The following is a 21,077-nucleotide window of genomic DNA, read 5'->3' on the forward strand; positions in this document are numbered from 1 at the left end:
TAGTGTCAAGGCTTATATAGGGTAACTCCGGATTTGTAGGACCAGCTATTGTGACTTAAGACACCATTTCTGTTACCATTCGAACACATCAGAATATCAATTTGCAGAGTCAATTCTCCCAGGAGGACAGAAAGAGCAGTTTTGCTGAAACATTTAAGGGTCACCGTGAATCAATCCTATTTAATCATTTTGTGGGTTTAAGAAGCTGTGCTTACCTGTTCAAGACAGAGTTTTCATTTTTAAGACAAGTAAGCCAATAGAGGCAAAGCAATATTAACATTTAGCAGCAAATAAACATATCAAGAAGAGATTATTTTTTAATGTACATCCAGTGTTTTAGTATTAATCAAATTTATTTTATATATATATACATACAGACATGTACTATATGCCTTTTTTATTTTCCTTAAAACACTTAATTAGATTTCATAAACTAGTAGTACCTTGTAAAGATACTCCAAGTAATTGAAGGTATTATATGACAAATAAAAAAAAATACACTTTTCTTTTACTATGACTTAGATCCTATATAAAAAAATTTCTAAGTGAAACTAGGTGAAAAATGGAATTAAAATTGCTGAGATGTTTAATAATGTATAATTAAAAGGCTACAATTTCATTCACTTTTTGTGGAACATAAAAATGAAACTAAAGTCAAGTTAAAGTGCAAATAAAATTTCTAAATTAGAAATTAACACACTCATTCGATCGTGAACATAAGACTATTAAATCATATTAGAAGAGACCATCAAAAAATCATTTAGACCTCAATTAAAGCTATTACCATTAAAAGATCTGCATCTTCAAAATGCCATGAAAAATTAATAATGATTGCCAATCAAAGCAATATCGTTTCTCTAAGGGGTTATTATAGAAAGAAATCACTTAAAACCAACCCCCCACCTGGTCTGTCCCTGGCTTGTGCGTCACCATATGCCGCTCGAGCTGGGTGCGGTAGGCAAACGTGTAGCTACAAAGAGGGCAGGAAAAGTTCTCCTCATTCTTCTCGTGGCGGTACTTGATGTGCTCCTTCAGTGATGTCAAGCGCTTGTAGCCCCGGTCGCAGTAGGGGCAGGTCAGCAGTTGGGCAAAAGCATCTGGAGTTCCAGGTGGCAGGTCTGTAGCCGAGAGACGAGAGTGAGAGAAGCGGGCCAAAAGGTCAGTAAATCAATGGCAGCTAATGGGCTGGCTGCCCGGGATGGTATGACAGGAATCACTGCAATCTGCTCCACCAGAGTGCCATCATTGCTCCCAGCCTCCGCGCACACCAGTCCCCTCGCACACCCAGGACAGGCTCACCCAGATCAGCTCACACTGTGCTAGAAAATTAATTAATTACTTGAGCATTTTGGTGGGGGGCCGGGGGGGGGGGGATTTAAACAGCTGATAAACGAGGAAATTCTCGTTAGGTGACTGACAGTTCCTATGAAACCTTTAGTCAGATACAACTCAGGAATTCACAGTGTAAACGACCTTTTCAGGTGTCGGTCGAGAACAACGAAAGGTGAGGGTCAGTATTTCCAAACTTTTTTTTTCCCCCTCAAAAGTAAAATATTTCCAAAAGATAGGAATACATTTAGATATTTTTATCTCTTAGAAATGGGCTGTAATTGTTCTTGTTCTTTATTGGACGTACAAATGACACAAATTTGCTGACAAAAAAATTTCACAATACCCTAAAATTACAGTTCTAATCTTTGCTCATGAAATTCCATGCCTCTGCAGCTGTTCTTCAAATTTTAAGGTAAACACCCAGGCATGTAGTGCATTTGTAATTGTAACAGCTGCAGAGGTCAGTGTAGTGGCTAAAAATGAATTACAGCCTTACCATTTTCTTCTTGCCCATTGGCCTCTGGCGTGCCAAGGCGAGACAGCTCCTCGGGGGCTTCTGGGTAAATAATGGCTGTGTCACTGCGCTGAAGGTACTCCTCAATGCTGACCGCATGGCTGTCGCGTTCCTCCAGTTTTCTTTTGACAAAGTATTCCTCAAAGTCTGATGTGCAATTTGCATTCTTAACTGAAATCATAAAAGGAGAAGAAATGTCTTTTCAGGGCCTCTCTCCTAGGAGCCCATGTCCATCTTCATCACTGTTGGTAAGAAATGCTGACTTGCAGGAAGACTACAGATACCTGCCTGGGTTTTTGTAAGAAGGGTGGAAGATGACCAATTATTGATTGAATGCTTATTCTCATAACATATAAAAAAAAAGAAGACATTTTGCTTCAAGTAAAACAGGCACATTTTATTTTTTTCTTCCAGGAATATTAATCTGCACAATTCACAAAGAATGAAAGAAATTTTAAAATGATTTTGAGTGAAAAATTTTTAAAAAGCATACTAAGATCCATAAACATGAGAGAGAATATAAGCTCAAAGCTACATGAATAGTCTATATAAGACTTCCTTTTCTTTTAAGAAAGGTATATTTAATTTTTTATTGCCCACTAAACTGAACATCCCTAACCACAGATACATCCTGTTGCTAAATATACGCTTTTAACCCTCTACTCTCTGAATATCACAGACAGCCAGGACTATGTAGTCTGAGACAGATGTGAAACGACAGATATTCCTAGAGAGATAATAATGCGATCTTGTTTAAAAATCATGGAATGCGGTAGTTTATCTTTCCCTATAATTTCAATCTTTAGCTCAGTATTTTAAAGCTGCTGAAAATATAATTAAGGGCACAGCTGATAGAAATAAAATAGAAAGTAACACAGGGAGTTAAGAAACTGGCCATACTACTGTGTGATTTTTATATGATTTTAACTTTTGTAATTATGACCCTATTCCCGTGAAGTGAATAATAGTTGTAAACCAATTTTCACAACTTGTGTCACATGACTTTGTATATCTGAAATCTCTAGATGTATTTCCGAAGTAAGTTGTGGCTCATATGTCCTAAATAAATTTTTTTATGTATAAGACAGACTTGGAAGAGTAGCTATTACATTATCCTCTCTCATGGGTAGGTGATAAAAGTGCTATCTATGCTAGTACAATTAATGGTGGAATCTTACTATCATAGTTTTTGAGAGCAGTTAATCTTGGTTCTACTAGATTCTTCACCTTACCCTCTCTGCTATAAATGACATGATATTTGCCATCCTAATTCTCCTCCACAAGTTGTGGCAGGGTAATGTTCAAGCAAGCCAGTCAAATTATTTTTGGCTTTTATTATTGTAAACTTGTGACTTTTAGATGAGAAGAATAGAAAGTGGAACCTTCCGTTAATTCAATAAGTATTTATTGAATGCCCTGTATGTGATAGGCATCGTGTCTTGCTCTGGTGAGAAAAACAGATCTAGTCTCATCCTTTGGAAAGCCATGAGAAAGATAGCTACAACTGATATTATTTAAAAAATAAATACATCACTACAAGCTCAAATAAGTATTATGAAAGAAAGTTGTATGGTGGTATAAAAGAAGTAACAGAGGGAACTGATGGGATCTAGAAGAGCAGGAGAGCTTTGACTGAGGAAGCATGACGTTAGCTACTTTTAGAAGCTGGGGAAGACTGGCATGTGCAAGAATATGGTGACTGGAAGGAGTGTGGGACACTTAGGATGTAAAAGGACAGTGCTGGAGTGCAGAGAGTGGAAGGGGAGCAGCATAATGGTGGAAAGGCAGCCAGAAACCTGACCATGTAGCGGGCAGCAGCCACTGAAGGATACTGAGAAAGGAGTATGGTTGGACGGATTATGATTACTTGCATTTTTAAATGACGACTCTGGTTATAGTACGACAGGAATTGGAGGAAGACAAAAGTAGATTCTGGGAAACCAGTTAGGAGGCTCCTGCCCTAGGCCAGGCAAAAGATAAAGATTAAGAAATTGGCGATGGAGATGAAGAGAAGTGGTTAGATTTGAGAGATACTTAAGAAGTAAAATCCCCAAGACCTGAGGAAGAATTGGGTTTGCCAAGGTGGGAGATGCTAAGATACCTCCCTCAGGTTCAGGTTTTCCAAATTTGATGGATGGCAGTTGACATTCACCAAAGCAGAGAACACCAGAATTCTAAAAAGACTTAAAACTATGAACAAACAGCTGAGATCAAATGAAAGGAGATGGGAGAATTACACTTTGTGGACTATTAAACTAAATGCTAACAGTCCTGAATGCTGTGATATCCCACCTTTCTCTTTTGCCACTCCATCTTCTGTTAAAATGAGCAGGAAAAACAGTCTGATTCCCAGACCTGTATTTCCCTCAAAAATAGGTTTGGAATGCGCAATCGTGGACTAAGATTTTATACCTTGAAATTTTGCGTAAATCTTTTTCTTAGCTGGACTTAGGAGAAGAATTGGACATTAAGATCACTTTTCCACCGCTATATGCACAATGCCATGGTCTTTCCAAAGGGTACTTACTGGTGGTGATTGTGATGATGTCATTTAACTTGCATCATTGAGTCCCTAGGGAGTATGCAGGAACGGCCAACTTGCATAAACTATTTGTTCATTGTTTTGGATCATCAAAATAATTTCAGACCTATCAAAAACCACCTTTTGTTTTTACTGGCAAGAAAAGATAAGAGGGGCAATATGGTAGATCCAAGACAAACATCTTCTGAATAACTTGATTGATTTTATCAGTGACTGACCTATTTTTCAGTACTATGATAGTAGAAAGGAACGTAATAGCTTCTATCTGAACCCATACCTACTTGAATGTTGTTAAAGTTTAAAACATGATTTATTTAAGTTTTTTTGAGCACACTGTCCCACTTGATGACCTTAGTGTAACCTTGTAAACATAGATGGATGTACATTTAATACCCTAATTTTATCTTGATATTTCAGCAACTATTTGAATTATCTGGCTATCTTTGCATGAATTTTCATTTGCATATGAATGTTTCCATCAGAAATGTAATCAAATGCAAATTCAATTGGATTTGCATTAATAGCCTTTTGGCTTAAAAGGGAGGAAAATTCTGATTTTTCTGGATAGGCAAACTAAACTGCATCTAGATATACTACTGGTGTTTGGAGAGGCAATTCAAACTCTGCTAGATTTCCATGTCAAGTGTGATGGGGACAAAAGACATCAAATCATGTGCTCTCTTTAAGGATCATCTTTCGTCATTTTTGTATCCTGAGCATTGAGTATATTGCCTAGAAATTAGTAGGCTCTCAAGAATCATTAATGGAATGAATGTGGAATAAATTATGTCCTTAACACTAATCTTGGTGTAGGGGTCTTCTAGTAAAAGGAAGCATAAAATAAGATACCTACAGTTGAACTAGGAACTTAGACCTAATATTCAGGTAATTGTAGAATAATTATGTGATAAACTGTGTAGTGGTGATCATTAATACTTGCAAGAGTTCGATAGAGCTCAGATGAGTATTCAAAAAGGGTTTCATGAAGGAGATGGCACTCAATCATTTAAATCTATCTGCTCCATCAGGATTTTTCTTCATGTGGTATATATGTGTTTTTGGTTATATATCTCATATATCCAGAGTCACTTAAGTGGGCTAGAGTTGTCCCTGACATGAGCTGGGTATAACAACCATAGATAGAATCTAGTTTTTCCCTGGGGTTGCTATGGGTACTAGTAACATGGTTTTTTCTCCCCAGCACTACAACAGTCTCCTTTACCTGGAAATGGCTCTCCATTTCCCTATTGCCAAGTCTTATGATACCCAAAGGAGGTGCTATGTTATCACATGATCCTGCTCCCTTCGTCACAGTTGATTATCTGCACCTGAAGGGAGCCAATCTTAGCGCTCTATTTTCCAGGCCAAACTGTTAATTGGTCTAGGGGTAGCCAATACACCCAATTAAATTCAATGAATCCCTTCCCTTTGATTTTAGGACTTCAGTCCAAAAAGAGTGTTTCAAGAGGGCTTTTTCCTCCACAAGTGACTGTAGCTATAAGATGTAGAAAGAAGAAATTGATATTTTCCACCTAGAGAAATATTTATGAAGAGAAGAGGGAAGAAAGCGGGCACACAGAGAAAAAGCAGACAAGATGGCATGTCCCGACCGTACATTTCTAGCTTTACTTTGAGGCCAAGCTAACATCTTCCAGTGGCTCTGTTGTCAACCCTCCTTAGATTCTGTGAGCAAAGGAACTTTTTTTCTACTTTGAAGCTATGTTGTGTTTCAGTCTCTTAAGACCAAAATCACCCTGATGGTTATAGTACTAGAACAAATGATGGGAATACATTTTGGTTACTCTCAAATTGTTGGGAACGATAAAGTTTTGATTGTATTTGGAAGTTTGTATTTTTGTTTTTACAAAGATTATGTAACACTGTAGAGTGGACACAGGAATGAGGTAGAAAATTTGCTAGAAAGTTACAGAATTCCCCACTGCATTTTTCTAGCATAAAATCAACCTCATTTTCCTTCTTTCTGTAATCCTCTTCGCTCCCTGGTCTCCTTGGAAGAACTGCCAAAACACACTGACAAAGGATATTTGCATGGTATTTATGATCAAGCCATAACAAAAATTCATGAGAAACCTCCAGTAATTTCTTCCCATACCTTCTCAAGAGATTTTGCATTTAGTCCTAAAATTTACCTTAATGTCTTGCAAATATCTCAACCTTCCCTAAGGTTAGGTAAACTTTTCTCTATCCAAAAAAAAGTTCATTAATTAAAAATGTTTCCTCATGGTCATGTGTATTTTAATATTGTCAGGGAAAATTTCTTGGTCCCTTCAAGTTGGAAAAGGCTTAGTTTTCTTAGAAATATGTAATCATTCTTACTAATATTGCTTATTAATGATACTTTCATAAATACTTTTATGTCTGTCCTAGATATTGATATTTTTAAATAGATAATGTTAAATATCAATATGGATGACTTTAAAAATAATTGCCTAAAAAATAAGATATGTTAACAGTACTCTAAATAAAGGAGAAATTTTGGTCCCCAAATCGGTCAGTCCTCATAATCAAATTCTTTTAAGATATCTTCTCAAAAATACTTAAAAGTGGGTTTTACTGAGTGTTTACAGGTATTTAAATTATAATGTGGCCCTGACATTGAGTCCTTCTCCTTTTCTGTTTCCCATTGCCATTCATTTTCTTGTAACAAGCATGTGTTCACATAGGAAGACAGGTACTCTCTTTTTTTTTTTTTTTTTTAAATACTTAGTGTTTTATTTTATTTTATTTTATTTTATTTTGGCCTTTTTTCGTGACCGGCACTCAGCCAGTGAGTGCACCGGTCAGTCCTATATAGGATCCCAACCCGCGGCGGGAGCGTCGCCGCGCTGCCAGCGCAGCACTCTACCAAGTGCGCCACGGGCTCGGCCCAGGAAGACAGGTACTCTCTTATTACGTTTAGTGTCCTGCATGTTTGTAATTTTTATAAAAAGTTGAAAAATATATTTGAATATGATGTTAAGCCATTTTAATAAACATAAAGATGAATAAATAATTCTTTTGGAAAAGAAAATATCTTGGAGGGTCCAGAAAAGCTGCAGCAAGGATGTGTAAACAACTGAGTAGAGTCATTCATTCATCCCTTTGTTTAATAACTGTTTATTGTGTGCCTACTAGTGCCAGACTGTGCTTGGGATGAGGACATAATGTTGACTGATAATTTTTTTCTTACTCTGTGATTCTCATATTTGGAGACACACATATATATATGTATGTGTGTGTATATATATATATAATATATATATATAATGGTTGCGATTCTGCAATATACAGACATATAAATACATACATGTATAACAGGGGATCATATATGTATACTTCCTCAGTGTAATGCAAAAATTATTTATTTATCGTATTTTGCTCATTTCACTACGTTAAGGAGAAGGGACCTGTGCTGTGGAAGCAATCAGAAACCTAGGAAACTGTATTCATCATCTTTATGAAAAACAGTCTCTTTATTCATAACATCTTAGATGATAAGAAAACACAAAAATCATTTTTAGTTTAGTCATTCATATTGAATTTTTTAGTTTAAAGAAGCACATATTCAGCATTTGTTGAGGTATATAAATTTTCATGGCTACTTTGTTTAAAATTGACTAATGAATATAAGCGTTTCATCATTAAAAATTCATGTTTGCATTTTTGCAAAAGGCTTCCAAAATATGTACTGGCACTAGATATCCCAAAACAATCATGAGGGAAGAGAACGATCTTTTTCCCATTGTACTACCGCACGGGAAGCCTTGCAGAGCCTCCGACTTGGTAGACATGTGCAAAGCCAGGGAAGGGTCATCAAGAGCAACAGAGAAGTTTTCTTCTCTTCCTGGGAATTAGTACAGCGTATTGGCTGTACACCCCTGCTCTGACATGGCTTTCTCCAGAGAACACATGTTCAGATGCCAATGAGGGTTCCCCACATGTAAGAGCTTTAGGAGAGAGGTGAAGAATGAACAGAATGGGAAGCTGTAGTAGTCTGCTGGTTCAAAATCCCCCTAAACAGCAGGAAGCAGCCCAGTCAGGGACAGAATCTAATTTTAAAGTTTAGATTTTATATTAGGGGATTGTGAAAATCAAGATTTAGAGACTACTAACCCTCAAACAATTTTAATTGCTATTTATCAGTACAGAATGATAGAGAATTCATGACTTTTTAAAAAAAATTCCCAGTTAGACAATATACAATCATCTACATTACTGTGTAATCTAAAAATTTAGAATTGGTTTATCAGGTGATTTTGCCCAGCAATTCAGTGCTCCCTTCATATGCTTTTCATAGGGACACAGGACGCCTAAGTGCGCTCAAGGACAGTCAGTGGTTTTCATTCTTTTTTATTTTTTTGGTGGTCGTGGGGCTGGTGGCAGGCCAGTACTGTATGGGATTTGAACCCTTGACATTGGTGTTATAACACTGTGCTCTAACCAACTGAGCTAATGGGCCAGCTCAGTCAGTGGTTTTCAAAATGTGGTCCCCAGGCCAGTGGAATCAGCATTACCTGGAAAACTCTTCGAAATGCCCACTCCAGACCCAAGGAATCAGCAATTTGTTTTAATAAGCCCTTTAGGAAATTCTGATGCATACCCAGTTTAAGAACGCTACTCTAGGAATTCAATCCTCTGCCTCACATGGCTAGATAAGACATTTAGTAACGCAATTTTGGAGAACAGCACTGAATTATCTCCATGTCAGGTAGCCTAACTATCTCAACCTAAGTTCACATGCTCCTTCTTCATTTACTGAATATCCTCTGCATATCTCAATCATTGAACTTATCACATCATGTTCCTGTCTTTCCCTTATATGTCTGTGAGCCGATGAAGCCAGGGGCCATGTCTTATTCAGCTTTGTATCACCAGTGCCTCACACAGTGCCTGGGACACAGCTATTACTCAATAATTGGTTACACCAGGTTCAGGAGCTTTGGACTCCTCATCTTGGCTCAGGTATTTTATGTTTTTGAATCTCTATTTTCTCATTTGTAAAACAGCCAGTGTGTGCTTTCCGGGGGTAGCCTCCAAGTTCCAGGATTTCATAACTTCAATTAATTAATTACCCTAATCAGTTTGCTTTTTATTCACTAGAGAATTTTATTAGTATTCTTTTCGATTAAAAACTCAAAGCAGTGCAACTCTCTGATGGGGGAACCACAGGTGCAGATTAAGAAAAAATATTTTGGAGGTGCTTGGAAGTCACACACAACATCACAAGGAAAACAGTGCTTATTCAATATGTGTTGAATGAATGAAGGAGGCACTCAAAAAGCTCAGGATATCAGTTATTTCTTGTGGGAACTCTTGCTGTGAAGCGGAGATAGCGGCTCCTAATAGCAAGCAAAGCTAGTAAAACCACAGCATTCATTAGCCAGGAAGTGAGCAGGCTCTTCTTGGTGTACACTGATTATTGTCTGAAAATGACCCTCCTGTCTAACCTGCCAATTGTTACTTCTGTTTTTCTCTCCTCAGAACCTATCTCTTTCCTTACTTTATTTAAAAAAGATCAATGTATGAAATTAACTAAAAAATTTTTTTAAATGATGATTTTCATGATAGATATCTGACTACATGACAAAACTCTTCCAACCTATAAAAATGTGACAGATACAACCAAGAAGAAAATGACAGGGTTTAAAATAGTATGACTCCCTCTTTGCTAAGTACTTAGGTACTAATTGAATTATCTGATAAACTGAGCTTGTACAATTGATTAACACTATCCATCCACTCAGCTCTTGCTGAGAAATACATTATGGTCAAACTTGTGTGACTTCTGTTATCCATAGAAGAAAGCTAGCTAATTTTAAAGTTTTCCTTTAAACTCCATGTAAGAGGAATAAGAGGAATGGGAAGTCACTGAACACAGAGAATAATAAAGGTGCAAAAACTTTCTTATTCTTTCCCCCACTTTCTTCTATGCTAATGTTATGATGTACAGAATTTACACTTAAAGAGGCCTAATTGCTTGCTGGCTTGCTAAGCATATCACTAATAATATCAAATTAGGGCAGTTATATCTTGCATTACTCTTTTTCTTGCTCGAGCAAGATTTTCATTCTAGGTTTAGATCTTTGTTTGGGATTCCATTGCTCTGGAGATACCCCAGGAAAGATCCTGAGAACCTGGACTGACCTGGCGTTTCTATTTGGTACTTCAGGTGGTGAATCTCGGATCCCTCTCCTTCCCATCCTGGCTTACACTCTGCTATTATTCTAATGTATTTTGTAAGGTGTAATCAGGACTGGCTACATGACTTGCAGAGCCTAGTGTAAAATAAAATTGTTGAGAATTTCAAGAGAGCAACAGCAGAACCAGCTAAGCGTAAGGCCCTTCTTAGCAGCCCAGCTCTTTGTCTTCTATGTTCCTGCCTTCTGGTAGAATTTCATTAGAAGAAAGGGTAGGTTGGGGTGAGGCCCAAAGTTTCTAATTTCCTCATCTAGTGGATCATGCAACTAAGGTATAGGGGCATAGGGAGGTTAATGATTCATACTAAGTTCCACAACTAATTTCTGGAAGAGTTGGATGTAGAAGTCACATATTCTAACTCTTAATCCATTGCTCTTTCCGTTATATCATAATGACTCAATGTGAGAGAAGAGAGAACCCCATCTTTTTAGTTCTTTTTGTGCCTGATTGGAACCATTTGAACAGGCCTTAAGTGCTAGAGAGATCACAATGCTATTATAAGGAACCCTAAATAACATTATTACACTATAAAATTAGTATGCGGAAAGCCAATTAAAATGCCCACTTCAGTGTGAGTGTGTGTGTGTGTGTGTATGTAATATTACATTTTAACTTTTTTCTCTATTTTTTCATGTCCCTACTGTTCTGCGTCTTATGTTCCTATTATTTTTTCACTGGGTGATCCAGAACTGGGTTTATTGGGGCAAAGAGAAAACATCATAAAAGTGCTTCAGATTCTCCACTCATAATGCTTATTTTAAATTTCCATTTAACATTTAAGGATTATATTTTCCTAATTTGGATATTTCTTATTTTTAATCAAGTTTCTAAAAGCACTCAATAAAGAATAACTTTGCAAAGTACACTGCAAAGGTGAATTTTGATTAGCTATTATTTTATTAGATATTTTATGGTATGGTAAATAAAAAATTTCTCTAGCTTATCTTAGGACTAGAAACAAAAAAGAACTTAATTCACGGTTCATTTTGCTTTCCCATTTCACATATTACTTGTTTTTCTCCCACATGCTTAATGATCTCCTCCTACATGCGTTCCACTTCAGATTAAATGAAACTGTGTCATCCCCTGACAATATCCCATCCCTCACAGACTTTTCCTGCACAGCCATTCCTGCTTTCATCCATGGTGACACACAGAGCAGACAGGCTGGGTCAACACACTGCTTAGTTTGCACTACCATTTCAAACCAGTGTTCTTGTTTTAAAAATTTGTTCACCATTTATTTGTTTATTTATTGATCGATTCAACAAACAACCTGTTTATCAACCATCAACACTGTATAAACACTACACCTACTGAGAGGGAATATGGAGAAAAGCAAATTTAACCTCTACCCTCAAAGAGCCTCCCCTCTGTAACTGTAAAGTTTTAAAGTCTAAAGTCATCCATTTTCACCATCATGTTTTAGGACACTGCCAGTATGGCTCAAGTAAAATGGCACCTGTCACATGATTATATTTTCTCCAGGCTGCCACTGCTACCATTCTGGGAAACTTCACTACTTAAAAGGTAGTCCTTGCAGAATCCTGGCTTCATAGTGCTTTGACTCTCTCTAGTCCAACCACATAGATGACCACATCTTGGTACTGGGCTAAACCTGGTACAATTCCATCTCTCAGAACCAGAACCAGTAACCTTCACTCTCTGATTTCCACCTGCTCCCCTTCCCCATCATTCAGTTCCTCATTCCCTTCAAACAGGTACTTCATTGTGATGATCAGGCCCTGACACTTCCCCCAGTCCATTTCACCCATTCTGATTTTACTTGCCTCAGTTCTTCCTGGAACTTGAAATCATTTCCATCCCTGCCCTTTATTCTTTATCATTCTTGCCTTGCCAAACTAAGATCCAGTCCAATTTCTCTCTTCCTAGAGTATCAAAAATATCTAAAGAAACTTAAATAATTGTATAGTCTAGTTGCAGACTATGTTTTCAAAATAGGATATTGTTCCCTGATGATATCTGAATCCTCATACATCATCCACAGCGATTACTCTAAATTCCCACTCCTCAAGATTCCAATCTGATTCCTACTCATTTACTGCTGAAAATCTTTTTCCTACCTGCTTCAAAGAGTGCAACTCATATGGTGTGAATTCCCTAGACCACCTTAGATTCACCCAAATTCTACTATCTTTCTCCCCGTCTTCTTGTGATCTTACACCTAACAAAAGACATGATCTTGCCCATTGCTATGGCTCTCATCTAAAGCTATTCCCTCTCATCTCTTCTGATAACTTACTCCATCTTTCACCAGCCTCCTTTTACATTTTCAGCCTTTTTCTTTCTCTGTCTTTTGCATAGAGGCATGTTCAGCAAGTTTTTGTCCTAAAGAAAACCTTCCATGAAATTTGCAATCTCCTTAAGGCACCTCTCTATCGTCCTATCTCCAATATTTGACCCTACATTCTCTCAGAAACCCTCTGCAGTATTAAACACTCTGCATTTGAACCTACATAGCTTGTTATGTTTCAAATAAAACATCTTAATTCATAATCATGATTATCAATAATAATAACGGCTAGCAATGATCTATCATTTATGTCCTAACACTGTGCTAAACATTTTATCCACATTTCTCATGCATCTACCATTGTCTTATTCACCCAGTTGAATGTAAGTCCCTAATGACCGTGACTATTCTTTGCTCACTGTATCTTTTGCACTGCCTAATAGAACACCTTGCACTTAGTAGGGTCTCGATAAGTGATTTGAGTTGAATAGCTAATGAGGCTGTAATTATTTATTTGTAAACTTTGTCTTCCTGTCATTATTATTTTTGTTTTTCCTATTGGCAACGTAAAATTTTATGTACATTAAGGGCAGGAACTAAATCTTCTGTTTCCTTAAAGTTTCTTTCTCAAGTCTCAGTTCAAATTCTACACACAATGAACACTCTGACTGAAAAGAAGGAATGTAGGTATCTTAGTGGTTATCAAGCAACAAACATTTTGTTGTTTATCAATTGTTATTGAGGGTAAGAAGAAAAAAAAAGGTAGGATTCTCAATGCTAGTCAGTTATCGAATAAAAGAAAAACCTTTGAAAGCTTTTGTCATCATTATACACAAACATTGTAAATACTACTAAATCCTCCTCTTCTATAATTAAAGAAGGGATACTAGATAAAGATGAAATAAGATAGAAAACAAAACTACTCCTTCTTAACCTTTATGTTTTAACCTCAAATGCATCACCAAAACAGTGAAAAGAATTTGTCCTACAACTTGTCTGTGTAGTTTTCCAGGATGTCAAAGGAACTTAATTGGCAAAGGCTCTCAAAATTGACTGGTTAGTCTTTTCATTACAAATTTGTTAAATTTGTATCTTTGTCTTCTAAGAGAAGAAGTTAATGAGGAACTAGTGTGAAGGGAGGAAACAGTTTACAATGCATTCACTTCTTAATGAACAAAAATAGTTTAAAGCTTACTTGGAGTTGCAAACAAACAAACTGGCAAAACAAAACAGAACAGGCTGAGCAGCTAGTCTGTGTTACGCACTGTACTAGGTACTTTAAAAATGACATGTCACTTAATCCCTACCGTGAGGTCTTATACGTGAGAAACCATTATTTCCACTTTATGTAGAAATGAAGGCTTATCAATTACATACTCAGGTTCATGTAACAAGTAATTGGTAGAGACAAAATGCAAATGTAGGTTATATGACTCGAGAATCTAGAGCATTACAAACAAAGATTGCCTCTCATATGTAAAACAATTTATACACTATTATTAGAATACTGGAGGCATGTTTAATGACTATAGTTATAGCCTAGATGGTTAATTCTTACATGGGAATTTTCTTGTGTTGCGTAAGATTAAGAACTGAGACCTAAAGTGGCCTTGCCCATTTCTGGATGTAAAGTGCTTTTTATTTTTCCCCCCAGAAAAGTAAGTGAAGATGCAGGTGATTATTAATAGCCCTTTAAAACTAGAATACTGGGTTGTCTGAGTAAATATAACTTTCACACATTCAAAGAGGAAAACATCAGGGCACTATCTGGGTTTTGATATGCATATGGAACTGCATTAATGCTAATAATCATCATGCACTGAGATCCTTGTTACTACTAGTACATAGGCAAACTCATGTTTATAATGCTCCTAAGTTTTTCCATTTCTCCAGTCTTCTTAGAAAATAGTTTTTTCACACACTCTTAAAATTTTATCTAATACTTTCATTCTGCATTTGAATCCTATTAATATCTGGAAGATGGAGTGTTCTTTGTAAAAAGGCATTCTTTTAATGTGTTAACATTATGATTTTCTTTCTTTTTTTCAAACATTAAATCCAGTGAAATTATGCAATGCAGAAAACTATTAATATAAATCAGGATTTGCAGTGCTTTATGTTATTATAAATCAATTCTGCCATGCTGTTAATTAGTTAATTAATTAATTTTTGGCAGCTGGCTGGTACGGGGATCTGAACCCTTACCTTGGTATTACAGGTATTACAAGGCTGTGCTCTAATCAAGTTGCAAAATAAAGTAGTGATACTCTAGGCTGTTTTTCTTTGCCTTTAAGAAGTTGATTTCAGGGACTTAAACCAGACTTAAATCCTGGTTTCACTCTAAAGATACTGACTTAACCCCTCTACAGAGAATGTTTTCTCCTACTGTGACTTCTTTTATCAGAGTCCATTTCTTCTCCACCAAATATTTGTTTCTTTGCTCATTTGTTCATTCATTCATTCATCCATTCTACTAGTCACTGTCTATCATGTGTGTTCACTACTGTACTGAGCGCTCTAAAGTAAATGGAATAGTCTTTTTCTTAAAGCAAACATTTTTGGTCCCTTACTAATGCCAGTATATATCTTATTTATTTAATGATCTTGGCAATCCTATGAGGGAGATACCATTATAATCTACCCCATTTTTCAGCTGAAGAAATCTTTTGTCTTCGTGAAATTAGCTAGGCAAAATAGGTGCAAACAATATAAAGAGGAACAATTAAACTTGGTAAAATTAGTGGTGTGCACCTTAGAGCTGCCAGATTTCAGAGCAGAAAGAGATTGATGTGGTTTGGGATGTCTAAGGATAATCATATTAAGGAAATGGGATGTGAGCTGGCCCTGAAGAACAGAAGGGTGGGTAGAATTTAGATGACAGGAAAAGGGGATAAGAAATTAGGGTCTGAAGGGATAGCATGGACAGGGACTCAGAGGTTGGTACAAATGTGATTCTTTTTTTTGATACCACCAAGGGATTTGGTCTGATGAGAATGGAGCATTGCTGGTATGAAATAGATGGTACTTAATACAGGACTGAAGAATGTGGGTTTCGTCCTATAGGTACTAGGAGCAATTAAGGACTCTAAGAAGAGAATGTGGACATAGGAAAGATGTGAACTGGCTGAATAGAGGAGGACATGAAGCCTGGACAATAGTCAAATGTAACTAAGGCTTTCTAGTTTGGGAGATTGGAATAAAGGGAGATGAAAATGTCTGGTTGGTTACTTCAGGCTAGGTGTCAAAAATGTGTCAACCTAAAAATGTGAAAAGAAAGTCCAAGTGCTGTTTGTCTCTTATTCAGTCCCTCATTTCTTCAAAAACACTTTCTGACCTAGACAATTCCAGGATCTGTGGCAATAAAGTGACCAAAACCCCACAGGTTCACTGGAGGAAGATATCACTATAGGTCAGGAGGCTAGACAACGTCAGCCAAAAGTTGGATCTTCATGAGCAGGACTTGGGAGGAGAGAAAGAGATGGTCCATTAAGATGTAATTTCAACCAGAAAAGATGTATTATTTCAATTCCACATATATTTAGCATCCAAAAGGATGCTAGGCCGAAGAAGTGGCAAATTTATGGCTAGAAAGAGGTACGTATCTATTCTCTAAAAGGCAGAGTTATAAACTGAGGATCACCAGTAAATTCCTAATTACCAAGTTCAATGTATCTGCTCAGCTTTCTTTCAAGTGTAGTTAGTTGAAGTTTTAATTAAGTTGGCCATTCTCATCTTTATGAAATTCTCTTTCTTCGCTTCTGGATGTTTTCATTTTTTCTCTCTTCTTATAATCTTTTTTCTTTCGGTGAATTTGATTTTTCTCCCTACTCACCAGGAGCCCTGGTCTCAGATTTGTACTTGCTTCAGTAAATATGCTTTCAATTGTAAATCTCATAGTCCTGTGATATTAAATACTATCTGAAATATTTGCATGACTCTAAAGTCTCTGTCTCCAGCCCTGACTTCTAGGGTTTCAATTCCTCATGTCCAATTGACATTTCCATATTCCCATATGTCTAATTTTTATATGAAAATACTTATATCTAAAGGCTGGTTCAAGATCTTCTCAAAAGTGGATTCTTCTTCGGTAGATCTAGAATTAGCAAGCATTGCTGTATTCTAAACATGCAGATGTGTAATCTTGAAGCCATTTGCCTCCATCATCCAGAGAAACAATTGGTTGTTAAGAAGTCATGTTGCCAATTTCACCAAAGTCACCACCCTAGGACAAGATTTTATCATTTCACTTCTGAATAACTACAATAACTTCTAGCTGGTTTCTCAGAGTCCAGTTTTCCCTCACAGAAATCATGGTAGTATAATGTGACCCAAACTCTTTGATCTGATGCTTTATATTCTCCACCAGCTGGCTTCAACTTAAATGTCCAGCCTTATTTACCATAAATTGCATCCTCGGACCCTCTGATTCAGCCAAATCCTTTTACTCACCATCCTCTAAATAGATATCACACATTCCCTCTTTGGCTCACATACTTCTCTTCTTCTAGAAAGCCCTTTCTCACTCCTCTATGACTATTAAAAATGCACTTAGTTTAAATTCCACCTCCTTCACAAAACCTTATGTGAATTACCCACCCCATAGGATCTCTCCCACTTCTATATTCAAATAATTATGGTCCCTACCATTTGTTGCACATTTGTCACATATTTTCACTTATTGTTCATTATTTTTTCATGTTATTAGTCTCATCTTCCAAATTAAATCATAACTATGTCTTAGTCTTCCTGGCTCATCTTCCACCACACATGCACACAACAGTGAATATATAGAAGACATGCAATGAATACCTATCGATTTATTTATTGACTGAATACATATGAACTATAAGGAACAGTAAGTATTAAGAGAAAAAGGGATTTTAAAGCTTGGTGAAAGGATGCTCAGGATTGATTTTTAAACCTTCTGAATAGGAACAATTTTTATTAACCTCACTTTAGACTTTAGGTGTATACAACAGCAAGTAAATTGTCACTTTGTGGGATAAATTTTCTTTTGTGACACTTTAAATGCTTATAAAGGTAATAAAAATCAGCTTTTATTTATGCTTGAAGATAACATTTAACGTTTATCTTTAAAAGGAATATGAAGCTATTTTTGATCCCAGGAGTTGGGACATTATAGAAAGTATCTAATTCATGGTACTTTTAAATTATGTTTTTATACGAAGTTATTTTGTCTTGTTTCTATTTTTATATGGACACAGTACCCCTGCAACATAGAATATTAAAGCTAGAAGTATTCTTAGCAAGGAACTAATTCGATATATTCATTTTACAGGGAAGAAATGGAGTTCCAAAGAGTGTAACCGAGTTGCCCAAGGTCACATTCTAGTTATTGCCAGAGCTGTGTCTAAAAATCAGAATTATTAGTTCCTAATACACTTTTCCTATACTTTTCCTATATACTTTTCCTCTATACTTTTCTTATAACCACCTATTGTACAGTTTCATTTTTGTACCTTAAATGGACATTATTCAAGTGAATAAAAAATTTCAATAGTTTTTCATTATTTCTCATATTTTACACCCAAAAAAGTGATTTAGGGTCTTTTAAGTTATTAAGAAGAGCATTCTAAATAGAAACACAGCATGAACAGTTTATTATGATGTGTATCAACACAAGGAAGATATGAATCTTAATTATTTACATTTCTGAAACTTCATAAAACTGTAAGTTTTTTTTCACTAGAGAGGAGTTAAGTAGGAATAGTTATGTAATTTTGGGGGTTTTGTTTTGGAAAATAATTTTATACTGGGCACTATGCTAATATTTGTAATGGTAGTATGGAGAATTGTTTGAAACACCAGAAATAATTAGTCTCACCCAGGCAAGGGGAGATAAACAGAGAGTCAGTGTAAATTTGTGCTGGTGATATGAGAATTCCAGAGAAGATGCCATTCCGTTTTGGGGAAAAATCATGGAACGTCACAATTGTCCTGCAACTCCATCCTATAGCAGTAGCAAAGTAGACCAAAACACCAATCACTGCCTTCCCACTGTAAATTTTTAGCTTCATTCATAGAAAGAGAAATTGTCAATTCTTCTCTAAAATGTCTGCCTGGAAAACATTATTTAGAGGGGCTAAAAGATGTGGAGAATTAAAAGTGAAGGAGAAAAGGAACTCAGATGATAAATTTCTGCAAGGAATGTTCATGAAAATTTGCCTATCTGAAAAAACAGTTTTACAGTCTAAATTACACCATATCATTTGAATTCTCAATGACTGATACCAAGTGGTGGGTAGCAGAGGACTATTACATTCAATTTTTAAAATTATTTTCGCAGTCTTTTAAAAATTAGTACTGGAAATTCACCCAGCTCATGCTCTGAAAGGATCCATTCAAACAGTTCAATATTCTTGAGCTTCAGAGGCAAATTAGGGGCATTCTAAGAATGAAAGATATATTTGCTTAATAAAATAACAAAATGTAGAAAATTCTGATTTGAAACAAAACCAGAGATCTGTAAATTCTGACTGACTTGTTAAGTCATGGAGATATGAATGGATGGTCAGTGTTCCTTTCCTTGACTCACTGAATCCACATGGCACAGGCAGATCTAATCTTTGCACAGTAAACATAACTTACCTGTACCATTGTTAACTGTGGTCTGAATCGTGGCTTCTGGCCCCATAGTGTCATAGTCTTCCTTCATTTCTTCTGTGGGGGGAAATTATCTTTAGCATTTGAAAACTGTAGAAAGGCTTACTATACTAAGCATGCCAAGCACAGGAACAAGGAAGATTCTTTTAAAGGAAACAGAGAAAAGGCTTGTTGTAAACCCCTAAACAATAGCTTTGTTCAGGCAATTGAATGAATCCAACAGTGCTAGCCGCACAAGAACTTATTTACTTTAAGCATTACTGCAAGCTGTGAAAAACAGAGGTGCTTATTTGGAGCAAACGAAGGGCTTTTCTTCTGGTAGCAGTTCTAGTGACAAACAGGGGGAAAGATATTATTTTTTCAATAAGAGTCAAAAGCAACTAAGTATTTATACTTATGAAGTGGCACGCTAGCTGCTATGCCTCTGGTAACTCAGGATGCTTAGTGGCAAGTCACAAGTTCTCATTTTATTTTCATGCTTTTCTTTGCCCTTTGGGGGTAGCTATGATGGTGCTAATCTATGCAAGCATACTTTTTAAAAAACCTAATTCTACATATCAAAACGTGGAATGCCCAGATTATAGAACAAAGGTCCCAGAGGTATTGAAAATACCTAGTTCACCATTTTATGTAAACTTCTAAAACATTCCTTCCTTATTCCTTTCCCAACCACTCCATAAATATCTTTTCCTCCTTATCATTTATGCCCCAGTAGGTAATCACAGTCATTTTCTGAGGAAAAATATACAGATTAACAACAATGTTCTGGTGAGGGTGAAAATACGTAATGCTGAGGTTGAAGATTTGTAAGTGATTAAAGGCCATTTTCAAAAACTGCAATATTTTAAAATAAGAGAGAGTTTGAAAAATAGGGGAACTCTTGAATTTTCTGCCTCCCAGGTTGTAGAGCATGTCGGAAGGCAGAGCAGGACAGCTGACAGTTAAAAATCTTTCAAGGAAGTAAGTTAAACACAAACTTAAAAAATTTGTATTGTTATACTGACAATACTAATGAGAACCAAACACGATCCAGGACAGATATCTCTCTGTGAAAATCATTTTACTTAAGATAGGAGAAATTTTATAAATAGGACTCTGTGAATTCCCAAATTTATCCTCATTATTCTTTGCTTATCTTGTTCTAGACTACTTTGATAGAAGAACAGGTTCTAGCAAACGTTACAGCAAAATTAAAATATATTTTACAAGCAGTGTCCTGCAACATATCTGTTTATGGCATCAGAACTGAAAAATCATTGTCCTCTTAAGGTAAAATATACAGATATATACATAGATGCTAATTTAATGCCACTGCTCAGAATAGTCAGATAAATTGAGCAATATTTGTTTAAGCTGTACGACCACTTTAAATTCATTCCTGACCCTGGACTTCTCCTTTATTTAGGAAATATTTTCACAGGGTCATTTTGCATAAAACATTTAGAAGTTCAATATATACCAATATTGTACTGTCAATTGTAATAATTGATCTTTTGAAAGGCTCCCTCATCTGATATTTTTATCAGCCTCTGCAAGGAATTAAATTAAGGTATTTCTGAGAAGTTCAGCACTAGATATAAATATAGCTTTTGTGTCTTTCCTCCTCGCTCATC

At 36.2% G+C, this 21,077-nt stretch overlaps 1 protein-coding gene across 2 annotated transcripts in view; it reads right to left on the reverse strand.

Moving 5' to 3' along the window:
• Positions 1–21,077, reverse strand: part of ZEB2 (zinc finger E-box binding homeobox 2) — a 122,839-nt gene that overhangs the window by 13,674 nt on the left and 88,088 nt on the right. Inside the window, exons 3-5 of one of the 2 annotated variants that reach the window (XM_063105814.1) lie at positions 19,450–19,521; positions 1,829–2,017; positions 904–1,118 (exon numbers count right to left, since the gene is read on the reverse strand). In XM_063105814.1, the coding sequence (XP_062961884.1) occupies positions 904–1,118; positions 1,829–2,017; positions 19,450–19,521 (476 nt within the window). The remainder of the gene's footprint in view (positions 1–903; positions 1,119–1,828; positions 2,018–19,449; positions 19,522–21,077) is intronic. The other variant, XM_063105816.1, reaches the window with a different exon arrangement.

Source organism: Cynocephalus volans, chromosome 1, assembly GCF_027409185.1.
Source record: "Cynocephalus volans isolate mCynVol1 chromosome 1, mCynVol1.pri, whole genome shotgun sequence".
Classification (NCBI taxonomy): Eukaryota; Metazoa; Chordata; class Mammalia; order Dermoptera; family Cynocephalidae; genus Cynocephalus; species Cynocephalus volans.